At 40.0% G+C, this 13,913-nt stretch overlaps 2 protein-coding genes across 2 annotated transcripts; both read right to left on the bottom strand.

Annotated features, from left to right (window-relative positions):
• Positions 1 to 316: 316 nt before the first annotated feature.
• On the bottom strand, positions 317 to 6,475 carry LOC110378337 (polynucleotide 5'-hydroxyl-kinase NOL9). The gene is given in 6 exon segments (XM_021337549.3): positions 317 to 668; positions 1,119 to 1,282; positions 3,719 to 4,201; positions 4,327 to 4,543; positions 4,636 to 5,263; positions 5,266 to 6,475. Coding segments are annotated over 6 exon segments (2,751 nt in total). The 5' UTR covers positions 6,268 to 6,475; the 3' UTR covers positions 317 to 411.
• Positions 6,476 to 8,681: 2,206 nt separating this feature from the next.
• LOC110378315 (ATP synthase subunit alpha, mitochondrial) lies at positions 8,682 to 13,172 on the bottom strand. Its single transcript, XM_021337525.3, has 10 exons — positions 13,004 to 13,172; positions 12,479 to 12,610; positions 11,906 to 12,019; positions 11,153 to 11,417; positions 10,693 to 10,917; positions 10,260 to 10,429; positions 9,949 to 10,043; positions 9,588 to 9,807; positions 9,299 to 9,466; positions 8,682 to 9,191 (listed from the first exon to the last, which is right to left on the bottom strand). Exons 1-10 carry the CDS (start codon positions 13,067 to 13,069, stop codon positions 8,970 to 8,972), a joined length of 1,677 nt encoding a protein of 558 aa, XP_021193200.1. The 5' UTR covers positions 13,070 to 13,172; the 3' UTR covers positions 8,682 to 8,969.
• Positions 13,173 to 13,913: the final 741 nt, after the last annotated feature.

Raw genomic sequence — 13,913 nt, forward strand, 5'->3', positions numbered from 1 at the left:
GAGCCCCACTCTCATCTAAGTGCCTGTCAGCTAGACACGTCTCTGAGACGTCCAATCTGATTCTGTAGGGCAGTTGTATTGTAATCTATTGTTTGTGTGAAATCATAACTTCCTAATATAATTTATTAGTAATAAAGGAACCCCATGTCAACAATTCTTAACTAGACTCTTTTTGACTTTTTATAAAATTTTAATGCAGCATTTATAAAGCAAAGGTGTTTAGAATGGGGGATATTTAAGTTAATATGATCATTTATGTTATGTTTCATTAGTCTTGTAAGTACAAAATTATCGTCAAATATAATTAACAACAAAATAATTATTAGATTTCCTTTAATATAATTTAAGATATATTATTTTGGATTTATTCCAATTACAAATTTATTAACCAATAACATTGAAAGTTTCAATTTAGGTATTCCTTGACATTTTAAGTAGTTGTAGCGGGTTGAACCGACGTCGCGGCGCCTGCATAAACTGCTTCTGCATGTAGTTAGCGGGGCTGCGGTAGGGGACAGCCATGCCGTCGGGCAGCTGGCGCTCGGGGCCGCGCAGCTCGGGCGCCCAGTCTGCGTACAGGAGCGTGTCCACCACGCACAGGTGCTCCACCAGCGCCGGGGTCAATATGTACAGCGTCTCCCTCTCGAAGTCCACGCCGCGGACCAAACCTGTACAAATACATATTACAGTAACTGCTTGAGTATGTCACGTTTCTTAGTTATCATATTTAATCAGCACTTTATTACACTTATTGATAACACATTTTACGATATTAATTATATTTATATGCATACCTCATATGATATTTGTTTGAAATTACATTATATTCTATATGAGTAAACTGCATATTTTGATTGTTGAGAATTTGTTTGCTTATAGAACATTGCACCTACTTCAGTGATAAATTGTTAGCTACTTTATTCAAATCAAATCTTTATTCTCAAATTAAGGGGACAACCCCATTTATTATATTGAAATATAAATATTATGGTCAATTCATGTATATCTATTTTCCTGATGTTTATAAAACGTTATTATGACTTGCCAAAAGTTACAATTATTTGATCCAGTTTTGAAAATAATTTTGATTACTATTTTGTTAAAAAAGCGTAAGTTACCGTTTCCATGGCATAACACTGTGTTATCATCCAGAGTAAACACTTTCCCCTTATCAGCTGTACCGAGTTGACAAAGCGCTACTATTTTTCCGTTAATCACCTTCAGTACTGCTTCATTTTCTACTTTCACGTTCGTTATTACGTTCAAGTCCGACAAGCTTAGCCTAGAACAAGAAAAACATACTTTAGTGATGATTCCAATGCTAAAGCTAGTTCCCTATACACATACATGAAGTTTGTTTACTTGTAAACACTATGTATACCTATAATGCCGGTAAGCCACTTGTTGCTCTTGGTAGAGAGATGACGTAGCGTTACAAATGGATGAAGGCTAGTGCATTACAATACTAAGAACTTTTATGTAGCGATAAACATTGTCATATGAAACAAGACAATATTCCAGCTCAGCTCTAAAATTACAAGACTTTCATAGAACCTGAAATGATAACTGAGCCGCTGATTGATTAACGAGCCATTGTTAGCCTTCGCGTGAATCACTCAATTCCCGGACAAACATTATCTTATTACTCATAATTGTGGCACAGTTATTGTGATAATCGAACATGTCATTCATAACAATCCACCAAATGAAATAATCAAAATATAAGAATGGAAAATCCCATGAAATGCGCTACCCCGTCCATTTATTTTTGTTACATAGCATGACTGTAGTTTATGACCGGTTATATAAACTTTGGCTTAGATGTGTAACTGTGAAACATCCTATTTTACTGCCCAAGAACAAGCATCAGTTTTCCGTGCAATACTACAAGAATGCACTTATATCTGAAATTCCACGAATGCGTGATATTTTCCAATGACTTGTAGGCCAAGGTGGACAATGAATCATAAGCGATAAGCTACGGGGAGCCACGGCAGTTGACGGCAGACTACTCGAGACTCAACCAGCATCTAGTGTTGCCGGAAATAGCACCGGATCGTGAAATCGACGAAACAGATGGAGGCATTTATCGAGCAGGCTAATGGTAAATATTGTTTCTCGCTCACACCCACGCAGGTGATGCAGTCGAGTGCTCTAGGCGGTCTCACATACGTGACCGTGCGTGTGTCTGACTTGGTGTTGCCTACTATTGTAAACTATTAGGTACTCAAGATACTATTAAAACTGGCTACTATTATGAATCTACATACACTACTATTTATGAGGTAGTTTTGAACTAGGTACTGACTTTGACTGAATGAGGTAATCTCAGGAACCATAAAGCCGATTCGAAAGAATCTTTCAGTGTTAAATAGCCCATGTAGCGAAGACTTCATCGGGGAGCGCAAAATAGTTTTCACAAGACACGGGTGTAACAGCGGGCAGTGTGAGTAACTTATGCAAATACTGTGGGATATTTGAATATCGTTTTTACTACATATAAGCGAATACTATAATATAGTGTAGGCCTTCTAGTGACTATATTTCATACTCGGGAAAACTATCACTCTGAATAACTTGGGTCCTCAATCCAGACTCTTGCATAAAGTGAAAAATTCTAATATATTACAAAAGGGGTCTTAAATAGTACCTACCTGTTGTAGTACTATAATAAGTCTAAACTACCGTCGAACAAAGTTAATGCTCTAGGCCTGGTTCTAAATTCGGTAGTTTTAATACCACGTTTTATGTCTATTACTATACATATGGGTTAAAACATATATTTTTTATATTACAGTTAACAATTTAATTAATTCTTTAACTGAGAGCAAGTATTGGTGTTCCGACCAAATCGTAACAAAATCAAATCTACCCTACTCAGGCATTACTGAATAATTGAGGGCCCAACGAGATCCGAGTTTAAAAAAATAAGCTTATAAAAGCGTGTTAAAAAAAATACTCCAGTTGGTACTTTCTGACGATATACGATACCACTTTATGCAACAGTCTGGAATCCAGATCCAGACCCAGCACACTAGCTGAAAGAAACAGGGTAAGTTAGGGCCTGAATTTAAAATAAACTATGTACAGATGCCAGCAGGGGCCCGATTCTCCTAAGTTAATAATGTCAAAATCGAATAGAAATCGAATCGCAATATGATCGCAATAGCAGTTTTAACCATATCGGGCATTCTGCTACTAATATAAGACCAATCGTCTTCCAACGAGATTCGATTGGTTTGCGATTGGTCTGCTATTTTGGTGATTTTGGTCTATACTATACGGTAGTTTGCTCTACAATCATATTGCAATCGTAAATCATTTGCAGACAAAATGATTCATTATTGAATGACAGAAAAGGATAAAAACCTTTATTTCAAAGAAAAAATAGCGGAATGACCACATACGCTTCAATCGTAATCGAGTCGGGATTGGACCTCAGTCGAACCGAGTCGAACGTGAATCGTATGTCGCTTAAGTAAAATTAGGAGAATCGGGCCCCTGGTCAACCTGCCCGAATCTGTAAAATTTTACCAACATTAACCTTCCACTAATGTGATAAGGTTGAAAGTCTGTATAGTTTGCCCGGCATAACATGTTATGGCGAATGTCATATTAGGCTGCACTGAACAGTCGTTTTTGAGAATAACTGCTTAGTCAATGGGCTAAGTTCAGAGTCACTGTAATGTAATTTCTGTTATAATTTATCGATACTTACTCGTACGGCCTTATCGCCAATAGCAGGGCTCCCTTGTGAATATTTATCAGTTCGCCGAAGTACGCCAAGAAGTTCAAATATCTGAGTTCCTTCGGTGAACATGCCGTGTTATGTTTATCTGCGCCCTCAACATGTTTAGTTAGGATGAAAGTATAATCCAACTTAGGGATCTCAACATTCCTGAAGAAGCGTTCATGTTGATAGTTTCCAAACATTTCTCGCACTGCTTCTGGTTTCAGGTGGGTGTCAAAGCGTTTTTTAGCGACCTTGCTGTCTATTTGCAGCAAGAAGGTTGGTTGTGCCTTCATGATAGTCAGCAGGAGGAACTTGAGTCCCATCTGTGTGCACATGCCCATTGTGTTGATGATCCAGGGCATGGAGCTGTATTCCCCATGAGAGAGACAGTGCATAAACACCTTATTGATCGCAGAGACAAAGCGATCAACGTTGTCCATCGTGCTGATCATGCCAATGTTCAGCGTCCTGGAAATAAAGACATTGGTTAAACTTGGTGTTAGTGTTTATTATAAACTCTTGGAGCTCAACTTAAGTACCTATAACAAATATGTCCACTAGTTTATTTTGTTTACAATTTAAGAGATACATACATTTCAGGTTTCTTCAAATGTGTATAATTGGGGCCAAGGAGTGGCTTGTCAACTATAGTGACAGACACATTTCCTGCCACTGTGAACTCCGGCTGTCCTGGGTCCAAGTCAATGACCAAAACTGGTCCGTTGGCCAGCATACGGTTTATGAAGTATCTCAGGAAAGTGGACTTGCCCAATCCTTTGCCACCGCACACAATTCCCCTGCTGTTCTTTTCTGGAATAATAAAAAATTGTGTTTTGAATTATTTGAATATTTTGGAAATAGTAGCGACATACTGTAGAATGATATAAAATGGTTAAACTTACCAAATCCACAGTTAATCGCCTGATCCCAAGATTCATTTTCTTCAAAGTATCTCCATGGTTGCCTCAGCATGAAACTGCAGCCAAGTTCAGCTGAAATGGCCCTGAGACTGGCATGTGACTGATTGCACTTGAACAAGTCCATGTTGGCATTGTTCTCAACAAATTCCATCTTCAGATCATTCAGTTTTGACAGACTAATAACACCATCATATAATCCCAAAGTGGTGACAATTTCTTCAGCATGTCGCACTAACAAGCCTTCTGAAGTCAGCTTCCGGAACATTCCGTAATAATTATTTGGAGTTTCAATGGTTCTCAAGCATTGAGCAAAATTATTGTTAGGGGCATAAAGATCTACCTCTTCCTTCAAAATATGCCCAAAAACTTCAACTGTGCCTCCAATAGGTTTCACTTTGAGTTTGCCGTTGATATACAGCTCTGCTGGATGTTTCAGAACAAGAATGTAACAATTTCTGCCAGAGTATACTCTGATCGGCTTAACTGATTCTTCTTCTAGGTCATTTTCCATGTCTATTTCTGTCACCAGAGTGGTGTCATCATCAGCACTGCTAGAAACCTTGCAAACAGTTTCTGTAGATTCATCAGCATCATCATCGTCATCTTTTAGTTCTTCAACGTCTTCATCTCCTGTTTCGGTATTAAGCTGGCTGTGTCGTCAACAGCCATGTCTACATCGGTGGAGAATAAATCGGTATAATTTGCGGTGTGGACAATATCTTGTATTTGTTTGACTGTAGGATGCTTGTAGTCATCTACGATGTCACTGAGCTTCTGTTCAGGCATGTCCTTTACAGTTATTGAAACAAATGGAGATGATTCAGTGGCACTTGCAGTATTCTGTGCTGTATTACTGTCTGATATATTTTCATCTCCATCGTCATCATCCATAATGTTAAGATCTTTAAAAGTAACAACATTACTGTCACTATCTTGATCTTCAAGATCTTTTTTGGTTTGTACATCTTCCTTCAGAGATTTTTTCTTTTGTGGGTCTTCTTCTGATTTTCTCTTTATTCCCCCTTTGTCTTGTTTTTTGATTTCCCTCTTGATTAATTTATCAAGTATTTTGGATGCTAAAGCACCATCAGGGTCAAAGATTTCATTGTCATCAGAGTTTGACTCTGATGATGTTACCTGCAAGCCCTCCAACAATGACATATCTATGCTTGAGTCACTTAGCTCCATATTTTCTGATACAGATTCAATGCTTGGCGCACTTTCAGATGCAGCTTTGTTGTTGCCATCAGAGCTCTGATAAAATTCATCTACATTCTCGTCACTGTCTTGATTTGACTCTGATAGTTTAGACTGATCATCACTGAAGTCCGTGTTGGATGTCATATTTACTGATTTAGAAGTACTTGGCCGACAAAGGTCTTCCTCGCCCCCGGAGCTTGTGAGATCAAGGTCAGAAAACCCGCTAACAGACGCAGAATCCTCAGTGCGCCTGTGCGACTCTACTGCGTCACTGCTATGCTTAATAAGCTCATTGTCGCTCTTCTTATAGCCCTCTAGCATTTGCTTCAGTTGCTTCTTTACCATCTCTTCTGACTTACTATCTCTTTTCGAACTTTGTTTTTTAGAAACATGTGCCTTTTCGAAAAATTCCATGTTTACTTATAACTTTACTCTGAACAAATATATAGATCAATTATAAGTGAAACTGGCACTAAATTATTTGTATAGTTTACTAGGACAAACAATTTGTCACTCAAAACCACAATTAGAGATGAAATTGAGGAAATAAGGAATATATTTTCAATTTTCACAGTGCGGCAACTAGTGTGCAAACAAACGTGTGAAAATCTGTCAAATCTGACGGATAAATCAATACTTCGAGAGTCGTCCAGAAATTCTATCAAATCAAATTGAATAAAATTTTGTATATTTACAACGCGATCATCATGGAACACTTCTTATAATTCGAGATTATCACAGTTTGGTAAATATTATACAAATACAGCAAATTCTTCTTGTTAAAACATAGTTTTGACTATCGAAAGATGATCTTGACGTAGTTTGTCGTTCAAAAACTTGTATGTAAATATGTGCCTATATACCACCTATATGTAAGTAAATCGATACTGCAGTAAGTTCTGGAAGTTCTGGAACCTCTATAGCTGAATTTTGGAGTGGGGGTGGTTCCTTGTTATTGATCGAGGTGTGCTATAGATGGTCGCAGGTGGTGTAGATATGTGTGGAGCGCAGTTCGCGCTGCGCATCTCCCTCGCACAGCTACTTTATTGCGGCTTTATTTTAACCGACTTCCTAAAAAGGAGGAGGTTCTCAATTATCACCGATTACTCAAAGATGCCTCTACCTAGTACCTATACTTTCCAGGTCCCGTAGCATAGTCGTCAAGTCAGCACTAAAGCGACATCCAACTGTGGCCCGATTCTCCTCAGTTAAATAATAAAAAATTGAACAGAAATTGAATCGCATACAATTTTAACCATATCGGGCATTCTGCTACTAATATAAGACCAATCGTATTCCAACGACATTCGATTGGTTTGCGATTGGTCTGCTATTTTGGTGATTTTGGTCTATACGGTAGTTTGCTCTACAATCATATTGCAATTGTAAATCATTTGCAGACGAAATGATTCATTATTGAATGACAGAAAATGATTATAAAGAAAAAATAGTGGAATGCCACATACGCTTCAATCGTAATTGAGTCGGGATTGGATCTCAGTCAATAGCGGAATCCTGCCCCCAATCACGATTGAAGCGTATGTGGTATTCCGCTATTTTTTCTTTGAAATAAACGTTTTTATCCTTTTCTGTGATTCAATACAATTAATCATATTGTCTGCAAATCATTTACGATTGCAATATAATTGTAGAGCAAACTACCGTATAGACCAAAATGGCAGACCAATCGGCATCGCAAACGATCGTTAGGTCTCTTGTACACACACGGTTTTTCGCCGTGTAGCTACGGTGTCAGTATCGGTGGATCACTATGGAAGCTTATGCAGATTGGCCTCTTGAACAGTGCGTGTACGTATAGAAAACTAGCTACCGCTCGCGGCTTCGCCTGCGTGGTGTGTTGATTAAAAGTAGCCAATGTAATCCAGGGTATCACCTATCTACATGCCAAATTTCAACCAAATCGGTCCAGCCGTTTTTGCGTGAAAGAATAACAAACATACATCCATACATTCTCGCATACTTTCACATTTATATTAGTATGGTGCATCCACACATGCCCGGCGGCACGGCAGGCGGCCGTGCCGCCGGCGTTTGCCGCATCTCAGCCGCGGCACGCGCGGCTTTTGGTTGCCGGCGGCAGTTTGCTTGCGGCTTCGATACGGAGTGGTATTGTTGTTGCTTTACCGCCGGCAACCGCCGGTAAAGCCGGCGCGTATTTCCCTTTCCGTGTTCAACTGGCGACACCGGTCTCGCGAAATCCACACGCTTTTGTTTTACTACGGAATCCTACGATCCCGTGTTCAATTCGCGTCAACTGAGCACGACTTTGCGATCAAGTGGTGCTGGGTAAGGTTTAACAAAATCGTGTGCAGTTGAAATGAACACATTTTTGACTTGACTGTATGAGTCTTCGAAAGCGTGTTGACGCGAATTGAACACGGGATCGTAGGATTCCGTAGTAAAACAAAAGCGTGTGGATTTCGCGAGACCGGTGTCGCCAGTTGAACACGGAAAGGGAAATACGCAAAGCCGGCGGCCTGCATTCAGCGGCAAGGCGGTCTGAAACCCGGCGGCATGTGTGGATGCGCCAGTAGAATTCCCAGTGGGATCCTAAATCTATGATTTGGCAGTGCAGCCACTTGGCATGTTGTTCTTTAGGGTTCACCTATTCGGTGCAAGTAGCTTGCGCATGTTGAGGCACATGCGCAGGTTACATGCATTATACCAAAGCAAAATACCTACCCGCGTGCTCTTGCCATTTCCGCATGGTAACTTGCTCCAGCTATATGCACCGTGTAGACGCACCCTTACATACTAGTGTGCTTGGAAGTTTTGGGAAAAGAGGCAGAAATAATTAAAACGTAATACTAATTTTACGAATATTTAATAATATATAACCACTCCTGACGTACGAGATAAATACATTCCATGATTGTATCAACATTCAATACAGTCCATACGAATGACAACTACTACTATGCCGCTAATGGAAGCATCCCGAGACGAGACAATAGCTGATAGGAATGCTTCCATGAGCCGGCCGTTAACATACAGTGGTGTTTGACACGAGACTGCGCTACCAAGGGATCAGATGTAGTTTCCTAAATGCGACTCACAATCTCTTGTCAAAGCCAGAGTTCGTAAAAGCTAGACGTTTAGCGCGAGGCAGCCTGGGTGAAGGTAGCCAAGAAGTCTGATACGATCTTCTTGAGTGAAGCGTCAGACTCGGGGGTGATCTGACCGTCCTTGGCGATGGTGGCCAACAGACCCTGGTGGCTGGTCTTGATGTGCTGGGTGAACTCCTTCTCGAAAGCGGTGATCTTGCTGGGGTCAAGTTTGTCGAGGTGACCACGGACACCACAGTAGATGATGGCGACCTGTCAATCAATGTCCATAATTAACATCGTACATTTGAAAATCGTACTAAATATGTAAATAACATAATGGTGTTTGTTAGTGTTGTAATGAATGCGGAATATATTACCTGTTCCTCAATGGCCATGGGCACGTATTGTCCCTGCTTCAGCAGCTCAGTCAGACGCATACCACGGTTCAGCAGTTGCTGGGTAGCGGCGTCCAAGTCGGAACCGAACTGGGCGAAGGCAGCGACCTCACGGTACTGGGCCAACTCCAGCTTCATGGAACCGGCCACCTGGTATAAGAAAAACAAACATTAGATAAACTGCATTCAGGTTTTTTATTTAAATTTCGAAGTTATATGTTCCATTAAAACTGGCATAAAATGAAATTCAGATATCAATGTTGTGCCATACCTGCTTCATGGCCTTGGTCTGGGCAGCAGATCCTACACGGGACACAGACAGACCGACGTTGATGGCGGGGCGGATACCCTTGTAGAACAGCTCAGTCTCCAAGAAGATCTGGCCGTCAGTGATGGAAATCACGTTGGTAGGAATGTAGGCGGACACGTCACCAGCCTGGGTCTCGATGACGGGCAGGGCGGTCAGGGAACCACCACCCATCTTGTCGGACCTGGAGATAAATATGGAACATGGAGATAATAATGTTTCGTAATCGCAAAAGTTACATTTACAAGATAATTCGATTGATTTTAAATGAGTTAAGTTTATACAATTAGGTTCTTTGTTAGGTGATGTTAATGACGGTACTTACATCTTAGCGGCACGCTCGAGCAGACGAGAGTGGAGGTAGAACACATCACCGGGGTAGGCCTCACGACCGGGGGGACGACGCAGCAGCAGAGACATCTACAAAATTGTAACCAATTGTCATTAGTTTACGTAACTTACGAAAACGTCGCGTGGAGTTAATTTTTATATTTTTACTACCAAAAGCTAATTTTATTGATTACAAGTGCTATTGTTGAGAGAATACAAAGAGTGATTGTTGAGAGCTCTCAATTCTTCAAACTTCGGTGGCAATTTCCTGTACAATGCCTCCTCAATTGAAGGATATGAACTGACCTGACGGTAGGCGACGGCCTGCTTGGACAAGTCATCATAGATGATGAGGGCGTGCTTGCCGTTGTCACGGAAGAACTCTCCCATGGCGCAGCCCGAGTAGGGGGCGAGGTACTGCAAGGGAGCGGCGTCGGAGGCCGTGGCAGACACGATGATGGTGTAGTTGATGGCACCTACGAGTTTGGTGCGTTAGTAACTTGGTATGCTGGTACAAGTGACTAGTATGTATTTGTTACATAATGGCATAAGGATTGTTGCTACATATATATGATATTTTTGAAACATATATGATTGTAGTTGAAGAGATCATTTTAATTCAGTTATCATATTTTTTCATCAAAATAATTTAATTTCTAATCAGTTTCTCCACACTGGCGAAATTACACCCAGTTTTTTATGTAGCTTGGGTACTGAAAATTACGAAAACCCTTCTTACCAGCATCAGTCAACCTCTTCACGATCTGGGCGACGGTGGACCTCTTCTGTCCGATAGCGACGTAGATGCAGTACAGCTTCTTCTTCTCGTCGTCTCCCTTGTTGAAACGCTGCTGGTTGATGATGGTGTCGATGGCCAGGGCAGTCTTGCCGGTCTGACGGTCACCAATGATCAGCTCACGCTGTCCACGACCGATGGGTACCAGGGAGTCGACGGCCTTGATACCTGCGTATTTTTGGAGATATTATAATCTTTTTTGGAGATTTTGCAGAAACTTCTTCAGTGAGAATCTAGTATACGACAAGCGCGTATTTTCGGTGACTTTATTACGTAATCATTTTGATATGCATCACATTGCAGTTACTAGAACTGCTAGATCTAAAATATTGTACATTAGAATGAACTCAAAAGATAACATTTTTTTTTCAAAATTCTGTAGAGAAATAGAAGAGCAACTCACCAGTCTGCATAGGCTCGCGCACAGACACACGGGGGATGATACCGGGAGCCTTGATACCGACACGCATACGGCTCTTGGTGTCAACGGGGCCCTTGCCGTCGATGGCGTTACCCAGAGCGTCCACTACGCGACCCAGCAGCTGTTCACCGACGGGCACGTCCACGATGGCGCCGGTACGCTTGACGATGTCACCCTCCTTGATGTGTCTGTCGTTACCGAATACTACCACACCGACGTTGTCAGGCTCCAAGTTAAGGGCCATACCCTATATAAGAGAAGGGGGTTAGTCGAAGATTGCGGTAAATGTCGCAAATTCGTAAAAGGAACTTAGCTGGAACATTTTTTAATAAACATTTGAGAATTGATCTTAAAATTTAACAAGCTGTTGCAAGTGATGACTTGAATTAGATTCTAAAGATAACAAATTGTTGAGATGATAAAAAAATCTGAAGTTACAGCTTATTGATAAATTTTATGTAATGACAATATTAAATTCCAGTTGGACTTATTGTTCATTAGAATATGAGAATGTTTGATTGGGCTGCACCTCTTTTTATATCTGCTTGTTAGAGTATTACATAATTAAAGATTTTTTATGGTGATAATATAATAGATATTATGCATTATAAAAACCACTGTATAAATTCATGTTAAAAAATGCATAATTACAAGACAATGATTATAAATGTCTTGCAGTATCTGAAGAAAACATGTAGCCTATCTCTTTTAATTCTAATGAAAAAATATACAAACCTTAAGACCAGAGGAGAATTCCACCATCTCCTCGGCCTGGATGTTCTTGAGACCATAGACACGGGCGATACCATCTCCAATGCTCAATACGCGGCCAGTCTCTTCCAAATCAGCCTATTTGGAAATAAGGAATACAAAATTATGAACAAATCCATGCAATCCTTCACATCTTTCTAAATATTTTTGTCATAATACTATTTGGATTCATACCAGTTAGGACTATTTCCAGATTGATTAAAAGATCTCTAAAGTCAAAAGGTAGATGACCTTTTTGGAATTTAAAATTCCTATGTTCTAGAATACAAAATTATTGAAACTGGTAAAAATATTTTTGGTTAAAGAACATAAATTGACAGTTGCCATAATGCAGTCCCTATTATGTCATTTATGTTAGGTTGCACTTGGATCTATGTGAATGAACTGTAATAGAAATAGGTCATGGATCAATATCATATTCACAGAAGGACATCATCTTGCCCTGTTCATATTAATTCATAAATCTGTGCTGCTCAATCGTCGTACATTCGTTCAACTGATACTAATTGATAAGGTTTATGTAACACTAAAACTAACCTTGGGAGCGGAACCCAGGATCCTTTCCTCCAAAATAGTGGAGATTTCGGCGGCCTTCTGGGTGGGAGTCGCGTGGAAGTTGCGCGAGGCAACAGCAGCGGCGGGCGCCGCGACACCCGCGACCTTCGATACCTGCCGACCGACATAACCAACATCAACACATTTCACATTACATCTACGCACTAAACCGACACAGGTGCACTCTTAGTCGCTATTCACTAAACATTATCTACTTTATTTCACTAATTTCATATTTTTGAGGTCCTGAAAATCGAATCGCCCAGTATTACATAACACCGATCATACACAACAGAATAATGTAATAAGCTGTCTTTATGAAAATATTGCCTGGAATGATCATATAACGGAATCCATAGCTATGCAAGGAACTAAAAATCAGTAAGAACGATGGAATTCATAAATGATTCCTAACCCATGGACATTCCGCGAGACATGATAACCGGGTAGAATTTTCATGTTACAGCTTCTGACACACGTCGTGCTTATGCTCAAAAAGATAGTTACCTGCGAAGCAGCATTAGGCAAACGCCTGGCTACTGAGCCGGCGATACGGGCGGAGATGAGAGACATGTTTCACTAAATTCTTATAACTATGGCTGACGAATAGATAGAGGCCCGTGGTAGTCGAAGTTCTCCGCTCGCGACTCGTTGCGGTAGAACAGGAAGTGACTTATTCGTTCGATCGCTGTCTATGGTTATGTCCGCAGTGAACGTGTCTGAAAACTAGAAAATTCAAAAGTAGAATCCAATTTTAAGAATAAAAACAGAAGCCAAATAAAAACAAAATGACTTCCATTAATATTTATCTAACATAATATATTCAGAAATATATGCCAAATGAATAGTAAAATGAAAGGATTAATTTTACGAATATAAACTGAATCGGAATAGATTTCAGAATGCAGGCTGAAATGGAAATAGTCAAAATTACAACTATAACACATGAAATTCACTTTAATTTTTCAATTATAATGCATGAATTTATAAAGGTAATAGTTTTTATGATTGATAAATAATTTAAAGAATATTCAAATATAATTAACTTTATATATAGCAACCTCTGCGAATGCTACGATTTCCGCTTCGCCACGGTTCAGCGACAATTTTTGAGACAGCTGATTGTACGACTTACGATTTTTTATACATATGTAAAAATATCTAGGCCTATGTCCAGCATTGGACTGCGATAGGCTGATGATGATGATGTAAAATATCTAGGACTTTTGCTAGACCCTAAATATAGAGAGAAATCAAAAGTTTATTCTAAAAAGCATGAGAAAATTAGCCCGAATGAAAAGGGGCGTATCATTTAGTTGAGTGAGCTGGAACGCTGCTATCTTCTGTCACGTTGACAGTATTGCTGTCATTTTGGGGTGCGTTCCGATTTTTAGAGTTCGTGTTTGTATTTCAGCAT

Source organism: Helicoverpa armigera, chromosome 15 (genome assembly GCF_030705265.1).
Source record: "Helicoverpa armigera isolate CAAS_96S chromosome 15, ASM3070526v1, whole genome shotgun sequence".
NCBI classification, from domain to species: domain Eukaryota; kingdom Metazoa; phylum Arthropoda; class Insecta; order Lepidoptera; family Noctuidae; genus Helicoverpa; species Helicoverpa armigera.

What these genes read in the sequence shown, in the direction of transcription:
- LOC110378315 (XM_021337525.3), bottom strand. Translation starts at nt 13,069, where the DNA reads ATGTCTCTCATCTCCGCCCGTATCGCCGGCTCAGTAGCCAGGCGTTTG. An exon ending in GAAGAGGTTGACTGATGCTG is followed by an intron (nt 10,430 to 10,692) that starts GTAAGAAGGGTT and finishes CCAAACTCGTAG; the next exon opens with GTGCCATCAACTACACCATC. An exon ending in AGGCCGTCGCCTACCGTCAG is followed by an intron (nt 10,044 to 10,259) that starts GTCAGTTCATAT and finishes ACAATTTTGTAG; the next exon opens with ATGTCTCTGCTGCTGCGTCG.